This window comes from Falco peregrinus, chromosome 6, assembly GCF_023634155.1.
Source record: "Falco peregrinus isolate bFalPer1 chromosome 6, bFalPer1.pri, whole genome shotgun sequence".
NCBI classification, from domain to species: Eukaryota; Metazoa; Chordata; class Aves; order Falconiformes; family Falconidae; genus Falco; species Falco peregrinus.
The window spans coordinates 69,095,057-69,113,087 of record NC_073726.1 but is presented as its reverse complement, the minus strand read 5'-3'; the positions used below and the strand labels follow the sequence as shown (position 1 = coordinate 69,113,087).

The 18,031-nt window shown below is 40.7% G+C and overlaps 1 protein-coding gene across 2 annotated transcripts; it reads left to right on the top strand.

Annotated features, from left to right (window-relative positions):
* The first annotated feature begins 104 nt into the window (after positions 1 to 104).
* Positions 105 to 17,795, top strand: RAD52 (RAD52 homolog, DNA repair protein). Of its 2 annotated transcripts, none has more exons than XM_055808153.1 (12): positions 105 to 232; positions 7,187 to 7,275; positions 8,734 to 8,835; positions 9,407 to 9,500; positions 11,197 to 11,264; positions 11,525 to 11,643; positions 11,733 to 11,808; positions 14,759 to 14,955; positions 15,163 to 15,299; positions 15,904 to 15,981; positions 16,494 to 16,739; positions 16,982 to 17,795. In XM_055808153.1, exons 2-12 carry the CDS (start codon positions 7,189 to 7,191, stop codon positions 17,035 to 17,037), a joined length of 1,260 nt encoding a protein of 419 aa, XP_055664128.1. In that variant the 5' UTR covers positions 105 to 232; positions 7,187 to 7,188; the 3' UTR covers positions 17,038 to 17,795. The 2 variants fall into 2 exon arrangements, with proteins under 2 accessions (XP_055664128.1, XP_055664127.1); XM_055808152.1 differs by having other exon boundaries at positions 15,157 to 15,299.
* Positions 17,796 to 18,031: the final 236 nt, after the last annotated feature.

Here is an 18,031-nt window from a genome sequence, read left to right as displayed (position 1 = left end):
CGCCCCGCCTCCTGCGCCCCGCCTCCTGCGCCCCGCCTCCTGCCCCCCCGCCGCGGGCGTAGCCTGCGGCAGCCCCCGGCGCTGCGTCACCGGCCGGGCGCGGCCGTTGGAAGTCTGGCTCCTCTGCCGTGCCGTAGCGGCGGCTCCGGGCGTCCCTCCCGCCTCGCTCCGCCTCCCCGGGCGGGAACTGCGAACTGCCGCTGGAGGACAGAGGCGGCCCCTCTCGGCCCAGGTACCGCGACCAGCGGCCCGCCGCCGTGGGGCCGGAAACGCTTCCCCTCCCCTCCCCTCCCTTGGCGGCGGTGGGGCCGCAGCTGCTGAGCGGAGCCGGCCCCTCCCGCAGACCCACCCGGCGGGCGAGGGGCGGCCGTTAGCGGTCGCGCGGGGGCGCGTGTTTCCTCAGGGGCCCCGCGCGCCGGGAGAAACTGTTGGCGGCGCCGGCTCAGGGGCAGCGCCGGGGGCGGGCGGAGAAAGCTGCCGCCTCTTCGCTGCCCTCCGCCCTGCTCCGCTCCGCAGGGGCCCTCTCCAGTCTCCCGCCGGTGAGGCTGGAGGTTCCCCGGCCGCAGAGCTGCGGTGGGTCGGCGTTGGGAGCCCGGCCGAATGAGCGCGGTGGCGGAGCTGCGGGCGGCGGCGCGGCTCTCCTCGGGTGAAAGAACCTCTGCCTTAGCCTGTGGTATTCCCGCAAAGGCAGTCCCAAAGCTGGCATGCTCAGCCGCGCTGCTACCCAGTCACACTTACCTTGGGCAAACTTCGGTTTCCCTGAGGAACGCGCCTTCTAAAGAAGACTTCCAGCCTGCTGTAACTGCCTTGATCCAGGCAGACCTAGCAAATGACCTGTTCAGGAATCTTTCTGCTTCGATTTTTTGTGATTTCGAGGTCTAAGTAGCCAAAACCAACATGGACTTCCTTAGCCGTGATTCTTAGGGGATGCTAAAGTGAGAGGTTGTAGTAAACTGGACAGATCTGTAAGACTATACAAGGAATAACAGTTATTGACGTATAATTTATCACTATTTAAATTAATATCTTGTTGCAATAAATACACTAATTCAGGCCTCCCTCAGTGATGGTAGCTGATATACACTGAGGTCCCAAAAACCTGAACTTCTTTTCAACTGTAGAAGCACAGAACGCATTTTAAATTAATTTCTGAAGAATAATTCAGTGCAGATAAGTGCATGCTATAATATATAAGCCCTTCTGTCATCAAGAGTAAAGTATCCCAGGGATATTTCACATTGCTATCTAGGAAAGCAGGATGAAAGTAGACATAGGCTGGCCCATGCTTGTAGTATTCTGCCAATTTTAAATGTAAATGATTTTCCATTTAAAAATACAGTGTCAACCTGGAGCAAAACAGAAAAACAGAGAGCTTGAGACGTTTAGATTTTTCATGGTAATTTAATTAGTGTGTCAGCTTATTATGGTCTTGCTGCCAGAAGTGTCATCTGTGCCTGGAATCGCAATGGTTTTTATGATCTGCAGTTTGACAGATCTCCCACAGCTCACAGAGTTCAGATGTTTTAGATTCCAGCCTGGATTAATTTCTTGTCCAGTAATTGCGTTTGGCAAAACTACAGACTTTCTACAGTTGCAATTGGACAGGCTGCTTTTCCCTTTAAACCCTAAACCATTAGTCTTCAGTTAAAAAGCCTGCTCTCTTTTCCTTGCAGTGGCTAAAGTGGCTTATACATAAATGATGTTGTTATAAATTAATCTGACAGGCTTTTAGAAAGAAGTACCCACATAAATAATTTACAATATTTGAGTAATATTTCTGCCAGGTCTGGTCTCCAGAACAAGGTCTTTCCTTCTATGGTATCTTTGTAAATGAAAAACTAGTTGTTCAAGAGTGGGTTGTTCACTTTTTGTAACTGTGAGGTGTTAGTCTTTCACACCTGGAAAAGAGCTTGTATGCCAAACAAGTTGTTTTCTTTTTTCCTTCAGTTCTACCCCTTGGTGCAATAAAACAAAGCACCTCTTACTACAAAACTAGTTCATTTTTTGTTGTTATAGTGATTATTATTTTTTTATAATATCATTGAAAGATTATATGTGAAGGGGTAGTGGTTAGTCTATACAGGACTGTGGATTAATGCAAAGAAATGAAGTAATGCAAGAAATAAAAAATTTCAGATTTAGAATGGCTTGGAATATCTGTTTCATAAGGCACTATTATGCGTTTTTAACTAATGAAACTGTGCACCCTTTGTAAGGAAAAAAGTGACAATGGTTGATGATGAGTTTTAAAACAGCGAACAACACTGTGTAGGGCACAAGTAATTCACACATAACACTGCTATTAAGGAATGTGTTTGGAGGAGTAACCAGCAAAATTTGAAAAATGAGCAGTCTAAAACACAGCAACATATGTATTAAAGTAACCAGTTTGGACTGGAATGAGATTTGTAATTGCTGGGGAAGCAGGGTCTTAAGCTTCCAGTAGATTTATTGATGTTCAATGAATTCGTGACAAGTGTATAAAGGCTGTTATGACAGGAGACTCAGCATAATGAGTAAGGAGATGAGTTTCTCATCCTGTGTTCCAAAAATACAGGAACTGACCAGAGAGGCTTCATTTCAGACGTTGGAGGTATTCAGACATACTTAAATAGAAAAACTCCCCCCAAATGCATAATGTTACTCTGCTACGCTTGTATAAAGATAGGGAAGAAAGAGCTGTATGCTTTGTTCATTAAAGTGTTAATTAGTAAAAAGTGTAACAAATTAGTGTTTAGTGCAGGGAGTGTATCATCATCCCAGACATAACAAAAGTTAATGTAGTACTGCCTGGTAAATCTAAGGGTTAAATTATGTTTTTGGAATCACATGTATAGATTGCACTGAAATAGGCTATACTAAGTTATGTCAGATCTGACGTGCTTAACTGAGGAGAAATTGTTATAGTGGGGTTCATATGCCTTGAAAACAAGTACATCTGAACTACTGCAGATAGTTCAAACTTTTCTGTATTATACCTTTTTATTCTCTTGCTACAGAATATGGCCTGAATCAATACCAGTAAGATGCTTTGATACAGTACTGGAAGCATCAGAGGCCACCATTAGTCTACAATAGACATCCAGTCTCATGATCTCCCTGTGCGTTTCATTGTTCAACCTATAACATGCTGAATATCTTTTTCTTCTGTTGAATTTAGCAGAACATTACCTCACTTTTCTCAAGTCATCAAGGTTGTTTGCCTAGAGATACTATCAGAAGTCAAAACTGGAGAGTTAAATTGTATGCACTTTTTTCACAGCAGTTTTGTAATCTGTTTTTCACTATTTAAACTGGTGTAGTTCAGGCCTGTCTTGATAGGAACATCTACCCCATTATACTTCAAAGAGGTACACCTCAGCTCAGTGTTAGGTAAGGCTACCTTTGCATAACAGGTTAATCAACTTACAAAATAGTTTGGAGTTCCCAGAGGAGAATACTCCACAGAAACATAAAATTTTTATAAAGTTTTTTGTATGTTTTGTAAGAGCAATATGAACCTTAGGTTAAATATGTGGTATTATCTTTAGTGCTTGCTAAATCACTCATTGCTGCATGCATAGCTGTTTGCTCTTGGTGGGCTCAGTGGAATTGCATTTATTGGAAGAATGTTAAAGATTTTTACTCAGCAAACCAAAACTTCACTATGAAGGAAGCTTACCATATAGAAAAGGATGAGATTGAATGAAAAGCCCTCTAAAGTCGTATCTTAGATTGCGTGATGCTACAGTTAATTTCTTGAAACAGCCATGTTCTCGCTGAGTGTTTCCCAAGTTGTGATACTTACACAATTCATGGTATGCAAACTATTTTGAAGTGATGCAAAACTGCCTGCTTCTACCTTATATGCAGAGAACTGGGAACTGACACTCCTGGCACAGGATTAAAGCACAGTGCATGGTTCAAAAACCTGGTTTGTCAAGACAGAGGGGAATTGCTAGGAAAAGAGGTAATTTAGGACCAAAATCTCTTTTTGGGGGTTAACGGACAATAGGGTAGGAAGGTGAGTGAGGATGTGTTAATTTAGAAAATTATAAGTTATGTGCATACTATCACGGAAGGTGAAGATGTTGCCGCTGTAAACTACAGTAGTAGTTCAACAGATTACATTCAGTATTATCTGTTCTAGAAGACTGGTTTATTTCCTACATGGGAATTTGTGTACACACCCAGATTTTCTCAGCAGCTGCTCAGTTCACTACCACCACACAAATTAACTTTCAACAGCACTCTAAAAGCAGGTATTTGTATTTCATATCCAGTTTCCTAAAACAGCCATTTTTTCTGATTGTGTATCTAGTATGTTCAAATTTTAAGCTTTTGTGTTGTTGACTTTTTTTTAAAAAGCAAAATCAAAATATGGTAGTAAAAAGCTGTTAAGATTCTTTGCCTGTTGTAGTCTATCAAGGTAACATTTTGGAGCACAGTGCAACATCTGTAGTTTTGTGTGTGGTTTTTCTCAGTGATAAGAAAACTTCCTGAGAATATTACCAGGCAAACTGAAAAGAATTCCCTGTAAATAATAAGTAATGGTCGCAATCACACAAGTAATAAATTATAATTCCTAGGTGCTTTTAAGCTGATGATAAACAGCTTTTATCATCCTGCATACAGAGCAAGTATATTTGAACTTTAATTTTTGGTATTTCAAGATGGTTTGAAAATACGACTTTTTTTAACACCAGTTTATGAGTCAGGCAGTCTCCTAGCACTGTTCTGGCCCTGGAGAGAGTTCGAGGTTCTTTTGTACTCCAGTCAATAGCTTATTATCTGCTTCCGTATTAATGTTTCATGTGAGTTAAAACGAGGGTGAAGAAACAATACTGGAGAATGAAAGTGCCTTGCCTTCCTAACTTCTGGCTCCGATATTGAGGTAGATTTATAACTCCATTTGCAGAATTAACTTTTCTCCCTTCTGAACTCCTACTCTAATAATTTTGAAATTGAAGTTCTGTCGCTTTGAAATGCTCTGACAATTGCTTTGAGACATGAGGTTTTCTGTGCTGCATTTAACACATTGTTGTAATAGAATGTTTGGTTTAAACAAGGCTTACAGCTGAAGCAAATGGTTCTTACAGGCAAAGCCTGAAACTAAACTGGCATCATCTGTCTTCTCCATGGAAGCTGTAGAGTAATACATAATCTGAATACAAACCACTGACATGTTTTTTAACTGTTTACTGCAGAGAAGTATGTTGCTAATATACTCTAGCAGCATCTGATCTATTGTATTAAAACCATATATTGTGAAGCTGTTTTTAGCAGAATTCTGTACTCCTCATTCTCATTCAGAAGCAATTCCCACATCTTATTCCAAGCTTTACTAAAGGTGTATCTCTTTAGAGAATTTAGGCTGATAATGGTGCAGACCATATAAAAATTTAAAGGGCTTTTGGTTTCATTTAAAGCTATTTTGCTTCAAAATGCCACCCACCTACTGTGCATAAAGATTTATGGCAAACTGGTAACAGGGCTACGTAGGCAAATGCACATATTTCATACTTTGGTTTTTTTTTTCCCAAGGGCGTTATAATGATTAAGATCTGATTTAGGCTGCTGGGGGGGGGGGGGGGGGGGGCGGGGAAGTGGTATTGTTCAAACTTGGATTCCCTCTGCCAGTCACCAAATACTCTAATTTTTTTCTCTCTAATTTTCTCCCTCACAACACAGTGAACTCTTCACTTAAATCACAAGTGTTTCTGCTGGTAATATAAATTTCTATTTGTTCTCTTCCAAAACCAAATGTATTTACCACAAATTGCAGCTAACTTTTGATTGAAACACATTCAAATGTATAAACACTGTACAATTATAAAACTTTTGGACCAAAGATGAATAACTATAGCCAACCAAAATTAAGGAGAATTTGAGCTACACCTGGCTTAATTACCAGTGCTCACAGCTGCCAAGGAAACAACTAGTATCCTTTTTCTGAAAACTGTTTGCCAAGTTCTTAGTAAACTTTGGCTTCCTTGTTTAGAGTAGAAAAGCAACTTGTTGTAAAAAGCGCTGAACCTGGAGTATGTTGACAAAGCATAATACTAGCCAGGTTCTGACTCTGTCAAATAATGCTGTCTACTGAGGATTTTAGACTCTCAAATTGTTTTGACATCTCAGTTGTCTTGTATGTATATTGATTCCATTTATGTTTGTATTGCATACTAAAGTCTTAGTGATAGACTACCAATTTTTCTCAGCATTTGTGCACATACAATAAAAGATTGTCTCTGCGGGCTTATGTAGAGGACTGCTGTAGCTCCTTTGCAGGCCTGTTTAATGAGCTCTCAGCAAGACCAACTCTCCAGCAGCAGGGTGGAGTGGAAATGCGGTACTGGGTAGGTGCTGGAAAAGGGTGCCATCTACTGAGTTACCGGTACAACTTCCTAAAATTCTTACAGGTTCTCTGTATTTTTCAACTCTGCGTAGTTTATATGATACCATCATAATAAAAGACAGTATGATTACAGTCAAAACAATATTCTTAAGTAAGACTGACAAGTCAGGGTATAGGCAAGTAAAATTTTAGAAAGTTGTCTCTGCTTTTTATCAGTCTAAGTATTCATGAACATTGAAAGTGACCTAGGAAGACAGTGCTGAAGAATCTGAAAGAGGGAATTATTTCGTTTTTCCTTACCTAGAATGGTACAATACATTCATATATACCTAAAAGGCAGGGGAGGAAAGATAGCATTTGTTACCAGTGTAATATTTAGAATAAAGACTCTAGACATTATTCATTTTTTGTTCTAGTCTCTGATCTCATGCAGGATCCAGAGGCTGTTGAATTTATTTGGGGGTTTTATTAGCAAGAATAATTTATTTGTTCTTTAAATAAAATAATTGTTTCACTATTATAATATAATTTAATTTAGGTTCACCCTTACTGGTTTCATGGAAGACCAGAACAGCAACTCTGCTTCTAGGATGAAACTAGCCATTTCTGCCTACATAGTATAGCATATTTAAGAAGAAAAGTTGTAACTGTTCTGAAACAACATCAGAAAACAAATTTGCAACTGGGGCTGCCAGCAGTTCCATGGAGTGAGAAGTATAGTATTACTGTTGTGTCCAACATGTCTGTGACAGAATACTGTAATACTTCATTGGGCAGTGGACTTGAACAGCTTTTTGGCATGTTCTGTTAGTTCTGTTATCTTCACTGTTTATATTTTTCTCTTATCTTTAGGGATGCCTGAAAGTCAAGGGAAAGACAGCGAAAGCTATATCAGCAGCAATAATTCCAGCACTAGCAATTCGGTTGCTTGCTTCGGACAGGTCAGTTCCTTTTGTCTGAGTGGGAAATAGAAGTTTTATGCTTGTACTTCTGGAAATCTGCTGTGCATGTTTACTCATTTTAAAGTTGGATACCGAAGGCTGGAGTCATATCCATTGTCCTAGCTATGCTATGCATAATTATACATTACATTTTCCTCCGTGATAGCCTTGGCATGCCTCAAGTTACAATAAATTGCTCTGGGTTCTTCACAAAAGGTTTTTAATTCTGTTCCTTAAAAAATGGGGCTTATATTACTCTCTTTTATTTCCAGGTAGCCTGGGTCATGTGTACACACATTCTCAGTAGTGGTTCAGAAAAAGTCAGCTACTTTCAGCTATTAAAAAATAAGCTCAAAAAATAATTTGGAAAAAATAAAACTGTATCTGGATTGAGCAGACCTTTTGGTGGTGAATTCTCTTCTCCATAATAAGCATTTTTACATACTTCCTGTAAAAGTATGTGCCTTTTTTTCCTTATGCCATTTGGTTACAGGCTTGCATTCTAGTGTCAGAAAAAGACAGTTATTCCTTTAAATTTCAGTAGAACCAAATACAAATTAGAGTGGTTTGGCGAGCATTAGAATTTGTGCAGCATATAGTCTTACAGAATTCTGTGTTTGGCTGAATGATAGGGTACCAATACATGCATACACAATACTTAGAATTGAGGTGTTTAAATGTCTGTTCTGTCCTGCATCAGAGCATAGCAACACAAGCTTTTTAGGGCTTGAATCCTTAAACATGCTTTTAGGCTTCTCTAACCTTTATGGATTGTAAATGGTATGGCTACTAAGACAAGGAGCAAAAGTTACACCACTTTGGGCTTCCAGTGATGCTGGTGTTATCTAAGGATACCAGTGTTGTTGGAATTATCCAAAGGACCTTCCCTGCATGAGGGGAATTTGCTGAACACTCCTCAAGAAATTCCTATTTTGACTGCTTTCCTGAGCAGCTGTCCTCCCTGCCCCGATAGCGTATGGTGGTAACGTAAGGTCAAACTTTGGGTTTGTTGGAGTTTGTAAATACACTTTTCTTGTTGGTCACAGAGATACTATGTTTTATTTTTGAGAGGTAAAATACAAGCTTATATGTGTGTTCCTGGCAACCTTGACTAGGATTATGACTGCATTTAGATTTCAATACGATACTAATAGGCCTGGCTTATCTCAGTTTTTCTAATGTAAGTGACAGTTATGAGAAATGAAAAATAATTGCTACAATTCAATAATTAATGCTTTTATACCTGTACTTCAAGAGTAAGAGAAAAAAAACCAGTATAATGCACATACACACCCTAAGGTCTTTCCTTATCTGTCACATTCTGATTCTGAAAATGGATCATACACCTCTTGGAAGGACTGTATGTGGAAAAATGGGATTAAAAAAGTGATAATATAAGAAGGGGGGGAGCTAAAATAGGGAGAGTGAGAAAATCTGTCTTACCTTGTTTTTGTCAAGTATCAATACACAGCAAGTGAATATCAAGCTATCCAGCATGCTCTTCGTCAAAGACTAGGTCCAGAATATATCAGCAGTCGGCACGCTGGAGGAGGACAAAAGGTATGAAAAAAACATGCATAGATGTTTCAACTCACGGTTTTTTCCAAGAAAACTGGGGTTAAAAAAGTTACAGTAATCTTTATTTTTTTTAAGTTAATTTCCCACTAGTAGTTTAATATGCAGATATGAAAGGAAAGTCAGCATCACATAAATTCTGGCTTTTACTGAGCCACAGGTTCCTTTTACACCTTTAACTCTTCAGTGCTTCATCCTTTACAAGGGAATATTTATCTACTAGTGGAATATTGAGATGCTTTTCTTATTTTTTCCCAGAACTGAAATATACAGAGCATTACATAACACTGGGTGCATTTTACCGCTCTGTCTTCAGTTGATTAAGTCATATATGTTGTCATATTAACCCCCCATCACAGCTGCTGGAAGAGTGCGAACATAAAGCTGCATCATCATCCTTTTATTCACACTGTCTGAACCTTGAACTTTGCTGGGTTTCCTCAGTGTAAGATGATGTGTGCAATCCCTCTTTAAAATGAAGTATGTATAGATAGATGTGTGCACGTGTGTATGTCTTTTATATATAATATTTATGTATATATGCTTTTCTCTTCAGGTCTGTTACATTGAGGGTCACAAGGTAATCAGTCTGGCCAATGAGATGTTTGGCTTCAATGGCTGGGCTCACTCAGTCACTCAGCAGAACGTTGGTAAGTATCTCTGGAGGATAGAGAAGCCTTTACTCTTGTTTCACTGTGAGGCACTGAAGGATAAGTCTCTCAAATAAGGACCAGCGTATCTATCCTAGAACCTGGTCACTTCAAAGAACCTGGGGAGAGGCATGTGGAATTCCCAGGTGTCTCAGCAGTTGGTAAGAATGCAAGAAATTGAATAACAATGGAGCTTCTCTTTTTTTTTTTTTTTTTTTGATCTTGCACTGGAATACATCATAGTCATTTTTCTAAGTGTGTTTATGATTATTCTTGAGCTATTCTAATCAAGTTTTCTGATCTCTATGGGAGCACTCAGTCAAGAGTAATTACAATTAAACTATTTAACACCCAGCAGCCCTGAGCCAACTTTCATACTTGCCTGTAATTTTATATTCTAACAAGTTCATATTCTCAGTTAATATTCCCCTAATCTTTAGGGACCAATCTTTTTCTGTAGGTTCTTCTTCTAACCAGTACCTGGTTCTGAGATTTTTACAGTAGAGAGCTTTGGAAAAATTCTTCTTCTAGAAAATGGTATTCAGGTGATCTTAAAGCTTAAGCTTCTTCCATCTCTATAGCTGAAATAGTTCCTACCAGAGTAGTACTGTCCTTGTTTGCAGATCTGCTGTGTTTCGATTGAAGATTGGTTGTTGAAGGAGCTCAACAAAGCTGCTTAAGTGTACCTCCTTCCTTCCTCCTCACCTTCAGAAATCTTTTCTAACCTCAGGCTGGTAGATGGTAGACATAAAACAAGTTACTTCATTGCTTCTTATCTGTTCTGTACCACCGTCAGAAAGGACTGACATCCTTCAAACTTCAATCTTTTTCAAATAATGCCATTACAAATCATTCCTTTAGAAATTCAGAGACAGAGGATTTTGTTATGTTTGTTTTTAAATTCCCGAGTAGAAAAAGAGCTTGCACCTCCAGCCGGTTTATGAAACAAACAGACCAGATCAGTACAGAAGAACTTTCAAAGCCCAAAATACAGTTACTTGAACTTCAAAGCATTTCATTTCAGGCATGTATCATGTTTCTATCAGACTTGCAAGATTGCTAACTAGAGTGCCCTATGTATATTACGTAGCATTGCTTTTGGTGTAAAGTAAGGTAGATCAGAGATTCTGGATTGAGAGTTGTATTGCAACCTGTTAAGCTCTTCAGGCACTCTGTCCTGGATAAAACCTCGTGCAAAATTTCACAAATTGGAGACTTCTAGTATATAGTAGAGAAGAAATTACTTTTATAGATGGCAGTTTCTTTTCCACTGCTGTTTTTATAAATTGATTTTTTTTTTTTGTTAATTTAAATCTTTCCATCCTGCTGAAAAAAATGTTGTGCTTTGAACGTTTAGGAGATGTAGCTGAATGAGAAGTAACATTTATAACTCTTCTTTCTTTCATATGTTAAAGTCTATACATGTAGTAGAAGGGTGTGCATGTTTGGCAGCAATAGCCACTAATAACCAGAAAGTTATCACGTAACGTCCTCAGAGCCTATAGACAAGGTAGCATTCTCAGACTACGGTTAATATTTTGTAAGTCACGCTCCATTTTATAGAAGAGGATACAGTATCTTGGGCACATTCAATAAGTATGGTACAGGTTTATGAATGTCTTCAAAGGACAAAATAAGATCTAAATGTGGATCAGAAGTCTTGTATTATTTAGGATGTTATTTTTCCCTCCCCCAGACTTTGTTGACCTCATCAATGGCAGGTTCTATGTGGGGGTCTGTGCATTTGTGAAAGTTCAGCTTAAGGTAAGTGGATTTTTTTGTTTGTTCTGTCCATAACTGAGCGATTGCCTGAAGCTGTGAATGAAAGTTCATGCATAGGTCAGACTGTAGTTCTTGAGTACTGTACCATGCCAGAGAACCTAGTGTTGTCCAAAACATTGGCCTTGCTATAGAACAACCAGCTAAGAGCGAGTAATCAGGCTTAGGAAAGCACACCCTCTAACAAGAAGTGCTGTATGTGCTGAAATTCTCTTACTCTTAGTATTTTAAAATTTTTACGGCAGGATGGATCATACCATGAAGACGTGGGGTATGGAGTCAGTGAAGGCCTAAAGTCTAAGGCCTTGTCCCTGGAAAAGGCAAGAAAGGAAGCAGTAACTGATGGACTGAAGCGGGCACTCAAGTAAGTGATGATCAGTACTTGTATGTTTTCAGAAGTTAAGTGAGAATTAAGTGTTATTTTCAGTCACAGTGAGCTGTTTTGTTTCTCAGGTGCTTTGGGAATGCTCTTGGGAACTGCATCCTAGACAAAGACTACCTACGAGCTGTGAATAAGCTTCCACGTCAGGTGCAGTACATGGGCTATTAGAGCAGGGACTGCAAGACATCCACTGCTCCTAGTCCTTCATATTAAAAAGATTATAAATAATTATATCAATGCATCTCATCCCTGAATGTTTCCAACTATGAGACCAATAGCCTTTGCCCGATAGTTTGTGTGAACTGTTTGTTACAGTATTCTCCCTGACATTTTACTACAGCTACTCTAAACTTTGACTGTTTGCAGTAGGCAAGATCACTATGGTGAAGAAACAGTATCCTGCTCAAGACCTCATGTGACATTTATGGCCAGTTTATCTAAGCCTCTCTGTCAGTACCAGTAACACATACATCTGTGTTCGTAGCAGGTGAAATGTTACCACGGGAAACGCTAAACTCTTTAAAGTAGGTTGTTCTAGGTGCCATTTTCTCTATGTGCTGCAGTTCTTAAGACTTTAAGCTTTGTCAGCAACTCAGTTCATCACTGTCATCTAGCCACTTCTGCTTTAAATGTGTATGTATCAGCAATAATACCAGTGTCGAGTTACATATTCATCTCACAGGTGAAACAGAGGTCCTTGGGAGAACAGTTGTCGAGGTTGCATGCGTGTTTCTTTACTGTGTGCTTTTGCTCTGTATACGGCAAAGGCCAGAACACCTCTCTCAGTTTTTTCTCGTTGTCACTGGCAGCACAATCCAGTTTACTAGTTCTAATGAAAATCAAATGTACTTGCCGTATCCTTCTCATTACTGGACTTTTTCAGGAATAATAAAAAAAAAAAGAATAGGAAATAACTGCATACAGGTACATAATTTCCGATTGCTGTAATAGGTCAGAAAACCAGAGACTGTGGGCAGAACAGAAGAGTAGGCAGACAGTGTATCTATTATCTGTGTAACCTACCCTAAAGCAGGTACAGCTCTCTGCATTCCCACAAAATGGGGACTATTTCATTTGGTCCTGAAGTCTCTCAGGCTGTCAGCATATAATGTCAGCCAGTTGGGAAGCAGGAAAAAGGAGCTCTGGCAGACTTCCTCCTTCAAATCAAGTTTTCCGTATGCGTAACCCAGGATATCCTAGAAACAATACCAGGTGGGTCACATACCAAAGCTGTTTGTTGGAGTTGGAACTTTACTTAATTTTTGGTGAAATCCATACAGTAGCAATGTCAATATATGCATTGATAGTTGCTTCATCCTTTTATTAACTGGTATTCAAACTCTACCAGGTGCTAATGCACATCACAGCTAGACTGGAAATACACTCAACGTGGTCCTTGAAACAAAATTTTACAGCGTGCCAGTATTTCACCCCTCATTGTTCTTGTTAGAATAATAGACAAGTTATTCTGTACCAGTGCTTTTCTACTGAGGTCTCAAGCAAAGGTAATTTCTAAAGCTGGTTTCAACTTCTAAGTTAACCAGATTGGATCCTTCACAAAAAAACACTGCAAACTACTTCATGCATCTGCGATAGAAAGGGTGAACCAAGCTATTGACCCACAACAACTTTTAGCGGTTGCCATTCGCTTCAAAGTCTTACCACAGAACAGCGAACAGTTTACACTGTCTTGTTTTGCGACGTGTGGAGTGTGCAAATGGCCCTGCAGATGTCCTCTGCTTGACTTAAAAAATGTGTTGGTACCTGAGTTTTGCAACTGAATTATTAGAGTGGGATGTACTGGACTTGGCTGCTGGAGTTTGAGGAATAACATTAGGATGATCAACACTCCAATTTATTTGTCTTAAATACCTGAAATGATACTATGGCAAGCTGTCAGTCTTGAATGTAGGAAGAATTAGTGTGTATAACTGATGTGTACTTGAACACTTATTTTCCTTGATGTAAGTACGGTTCTGACTCTTCCTGAACCATAAGTGGCCAGGTTACATCTTGCTTTGCTTTTTCAACTCCTTGCCTCCTTAAAGGTTCAGTTTGCAAGGGAAGAGCTGCAGTTGACTTTACTGTCTGTGAAACACTAGGGCAGTGAACCCTCTGAGGTAACCAACACCATCGAGAAATGCCTCTTTTGGGGGTCTTTGGTCCAGAGAAAGAGATAAGAAATGGTGATGTACGTCTTCATCAGTGACAACCACACTTTAACCACCTTCTTCCTGAGCTATCGCAGTTTATAAGAACGATGTGATATAACACAGTGGTCTTCATAGCATTAAAGTTGTCCCGGCTGTTGCACTTCAGTAACTGACATCAGTCTTGTTAGGTCCCGATGTGTACCAGCTGGGGGCAGCAGGCTTCCAGGTGGTAACCTACCTTGCTGACTGAAGAAAAAGTAAGACTTTTACAGCTGTTGATCCGTGGAGTTTCACAGTAGAGTTGCTTTCATCATGCTAGGATTTACCAAGCTCTGCTAGCCAGCCTAGAGCTGAAAGGCAGTTCTGTCTAGCTAACTTAGACTGTAGGAGCAGATCCAAAGCAACATCTTGCCAGGATGGTGCAGATCTCTGCTTTGCCAGGATTATTTTCTATTAGTGGCGTTACCACCAATCTGTAAAATCACAGTGCCAAACCATCTCATCTTGAATAAAGAAAGAATGGTGTACCTTCCTCGGGGACCTCATGATTACAGAGCTGAGTAAAGGTTTCTCATGCCCTTTAATACAAGTATGAAAATGGAACTGGCAAAACTAACAGACTCAGCAACAGACTTGTGAGACTGAGATGCTGTAGAATTTTGCATCGATGATCTGCATTTGTTCCCCTTTGCAGAGACCAGAGTCGGGGGAGATATGGGCTATATCTGCCATGAAGCAGTGAACTATTAAACTAACAGAAAGTTGCATGAATTTGGTTACTAACTAGCTAAATAACTTCATACTGAAAATAGGTTTCATTTTTCTAACTTACTAACTCAGAGCAAACAGATTTTTCAACGGTACCATGCAGAAAACCCCTGTGCCTATTTCATTAACTCAGTGAAGGAAATTTCTAAATATGTTTTCTTTTTTTCCTTTACTAGATACCACCTGAGTTAGATTTGGTCAAAGCTAAAAGACAGGACTCTGAACCCGAAATAGAGAAAGCAAGATACAATAGCTGTTTGGAAAGGCAGAACGCAGGAGGGAGACGGCACTGTGAGATGACATCTGATTGTAAGCCTGGTCAGCCAGAAGCTGCTGTAGTGACAGTAGATCAGAAACAGCCAAATAGTTCTAGGTGAGACTGCTATTACAAATCTATTTTATAAGCTACGGTAGAAGTTACTGTACCTTTTAAAACACATGGACGACCCAATTTGGAAGATGCCATAGAATGCTATTTAGTGGATTTTTCTTGCTCTTATTTCTTTATGCATTTTTTTCTTCATAAAGTATAATTGCTAAAATCCTGTTTAACTTTGTCCTTATTTGTGGGGAGGAGCAGAAATACAGGCTCCTTTGCTTTCGAGTGTGATGCCACTTACCAGCGGAAATTGCGACAAAAGCAGCTGCAGCAACAGTTCCGGGAACAGATGGAGAAAAAGAATCAGGTTCCCGTAGTTACTCCTAGCAGCAAACAGGGTAAGCCTTGGCATTAAAAAATGACAGTTTTAGTGATAGCTACTGGCAGGCATGTGTTACCCTCAATATAGGAGCCTGACCAGTTTAATTTCTTTTTGTACTCTATTGTCAATATACTGTTGAGGCCAAAGGAAGGAGGATTATCGTGTTTTCCCCCGTGTTCTTGAAGTGGCAGGAGTGCCAGCTCTCAAACTGTGTCATTAAATCTGCAAACTTTCCAACCACCCTAAAGCAGCTGTTCTCAGTACCACTAACATGCTGCACCCGAGCTGAGCCTGCAGCACTTTGCGGAGGTGGTTGCAGGCAAGTAGGCATTGCATTAGCCTCCTGATACATTGCTCTTCACTTGTGGGGAAGTCTGGACAGCTGTGTGACAAGCAGGAACTGGGGGATGGGGTAGAGTAGTGTGGTTGCTCTTGTCAGCCGTCGTCATACAGAATCTTACCATTCTACATACTGCTATCAAAACATAACCAGCTCTAGGAAAAAAGAGGGTACCTGGTGGCAGCTGCTGCTTACCATTTCCGACTCACACTCAGTTAAGGTGCAAAAGGGTGCTTCTGTATTTCTAATATTCATCTCTTCTTGTGTTACCTCCCTCCAGCAACACCTGATCCTCCTGTAAAGCACAGCACCCCAGCAGAAGCACAACAGGAGCCAGCAATAGAAGAGTTCTTCGCAGGTCAGCCAGAAACTGATGAGTAATAGAGTGTTAAATCATTAGCATCTAAATCTGTTTTTTGGAGTACAGTGTAAAGGTAAGAGTTCTGAAGAGGCTGCAATAATGGAAGTGTGAGTATGAGTCTGATCTTAACAAGACAAACTTGGCTTGAGTGGCAGGGGAAATTATGTCTGTCACCATGAGGGGTTTCAGTAGAGTTGTTATACCTTTTTCCTGAAGCAATATTGTACAGAAACAGAACATTTAGCAGGGGAGACCATGACAGGGAGGTGTCATTTCTTAACATATCTATGGCTGTTTGGGTCACACAAGCAATGTCCAGGCACCGTGATGCACAAGTCCAGAGCACAAGGGGTAGTACCATTTCCCTGCTGATATAAAAGATGCTTTACAGTTTAACTTTTATAGTCATCACCACTTGTAGGAAAAGAGTGAGCTGGTCCTGGAGTTACTGTGATTCCTGTAGTGCAATCCTGTTGTCTTTGGTCGGAACACCTTTTCATTCGTTCTAGACGATCCTGAACTTTGGGACGTTTCCTTGGAGACCATTGATCTTAAGGTAATGGGTCACAAAATGGCAGACCCATCAGCAGGACAGCGGACACCTGAAACACCACGTGGACATCATGGAATGACTACTCGTAGCAGGACGCCTCACAGAATGAATTACCACAAAGCTTCTGCTAGACTTGCTCAGTTGCAGCCATCTGCTACAACCATGAGCAGCAACAGCAGCTGTGCCAACCAGCAGACCTCAGGTACGTTCTGTCTCAAAGCCAAGAGCCATTGTTAAAAGCAGCACTGTTAGATGAGTAAAGTGGAGTGGGAGAAACATTCCTCTTTTCTTGGACCTGGCTGCAGATGCTGTGATAGTGGGCTAGGAGAACTATCTGGTTTTTCTATCCAGCTGTCCTATCAAGGAGGAGCTAGAGAAAGAACTTTTAAAGCAGAAAAAAAGCTTTAAGAAACTTCCATTTCTCACTATCTCCCTGTTTGGCAGAGTGCAGCCCCCACAGAAGTCAAAGCTTGAAGAAAAGGAGGCTACAACCTATATAAGACACCTGGTGCTATCGTTACATCCCTACTGGATTACATCAGATGACTGCAGTTGGCTGTTCAAATTACGTGAGCAATTCTAGTGCATGAATGGACTTTCCTTTATATTATGGTGAAGCAACACAGAAGAGTTTCATACAGCCAGAAAGAACTCACTGTACTTTTAGGTTACTCTATGTTTCAGCTGCCTCTTTCTATAAACAAGCAATCATGTGTGCTTCTGCAGCACTAGACTTGGGGCTGTATTACAAGCTGACGTTACATGTGATTTGCCTGAAAGGGTAACAGAATTAATCTTTAAAATGAGATGCAATTCATAGCTTCTTTCTCTCTCAGCGTTGCATTTCAGCACGGAGAAAAACTGAGTAAAACAGGGAGAGGGCGGGTTATGGTCAGATGAGAAAGCCTGCAAGCTGCGGTCACCTGTTCAGTGAGGCTGAGTGTGTGGAGCGGTGGCAGCATCCACCTCCCGTGCACAGCCCAGCCCTTTGTGGTTGCACGAACAGGGTCAGAGCCCATTCCTCTGCCTCAGCTTGTTCCTCAAGACGCTGGATTCCTGTGCAGCAGCTGCAGATGCAGCTGTGCCTGTGCAACAGGGCAGCGCAGGGGCCAGAGCGTGCTGCAGCTGCTGCCGGAGCTGCATGTAGCATCTTAGTGTTTGCTTGGGCCCTTTGTAAAATGAATGGGAGCTGCACTTCAGTTTTTAAATAAGCTTTCAACCCTTTCCAATATAAAAATAAATGTGAACACAAACCACACTTGGAGGTGTGCATGCCTCTATACCCTTCAAACCGTTACAGCTCAGTTCCTGCTTAACAAGCTCAAAGAAGTTAATGCATTCTGACTAGTTACAAGTAGGAAGCCAAAGAGACTTACCACTGGGTCTGTACAGCCTCACATTTGCCTTAAGACAGGTAAACAGAACTTCCAAGTGAGTTTTAAAGGTTAGAGCAAAGCAACAGCTGTTCGTTCTAGTAGGAAGGTCAAAGGAAGA

What these genes read in the sequence shown, in the direction of transcription:
- RAD52 (XM_055808152.1), top strand. Translation starts at nt 7,189, where the DNA reads ATGCCTGAAAGTCAAGGGAAAGACAGCGAAAGCTATATCAGCAGCAAT. An exon ending in ACGCTGGAGGAGGACAAAAG is followed by an intron (nt 8,836 to 9,406) that starts GTATGAAAAAAA and finishes TTTTCTCTTCAG; the next exon opens with GTCTGTTACATTGAGGGTCA. An exon ending in TACTCCTAGCAGCAAACAGG is followed by an intron (nt 15,300 to 15,903) that starts GTAAGCCTTGGC and finishes ACCTCCCTCCAG; the next exon opens with CAACACCTGATCCTCCTGTA.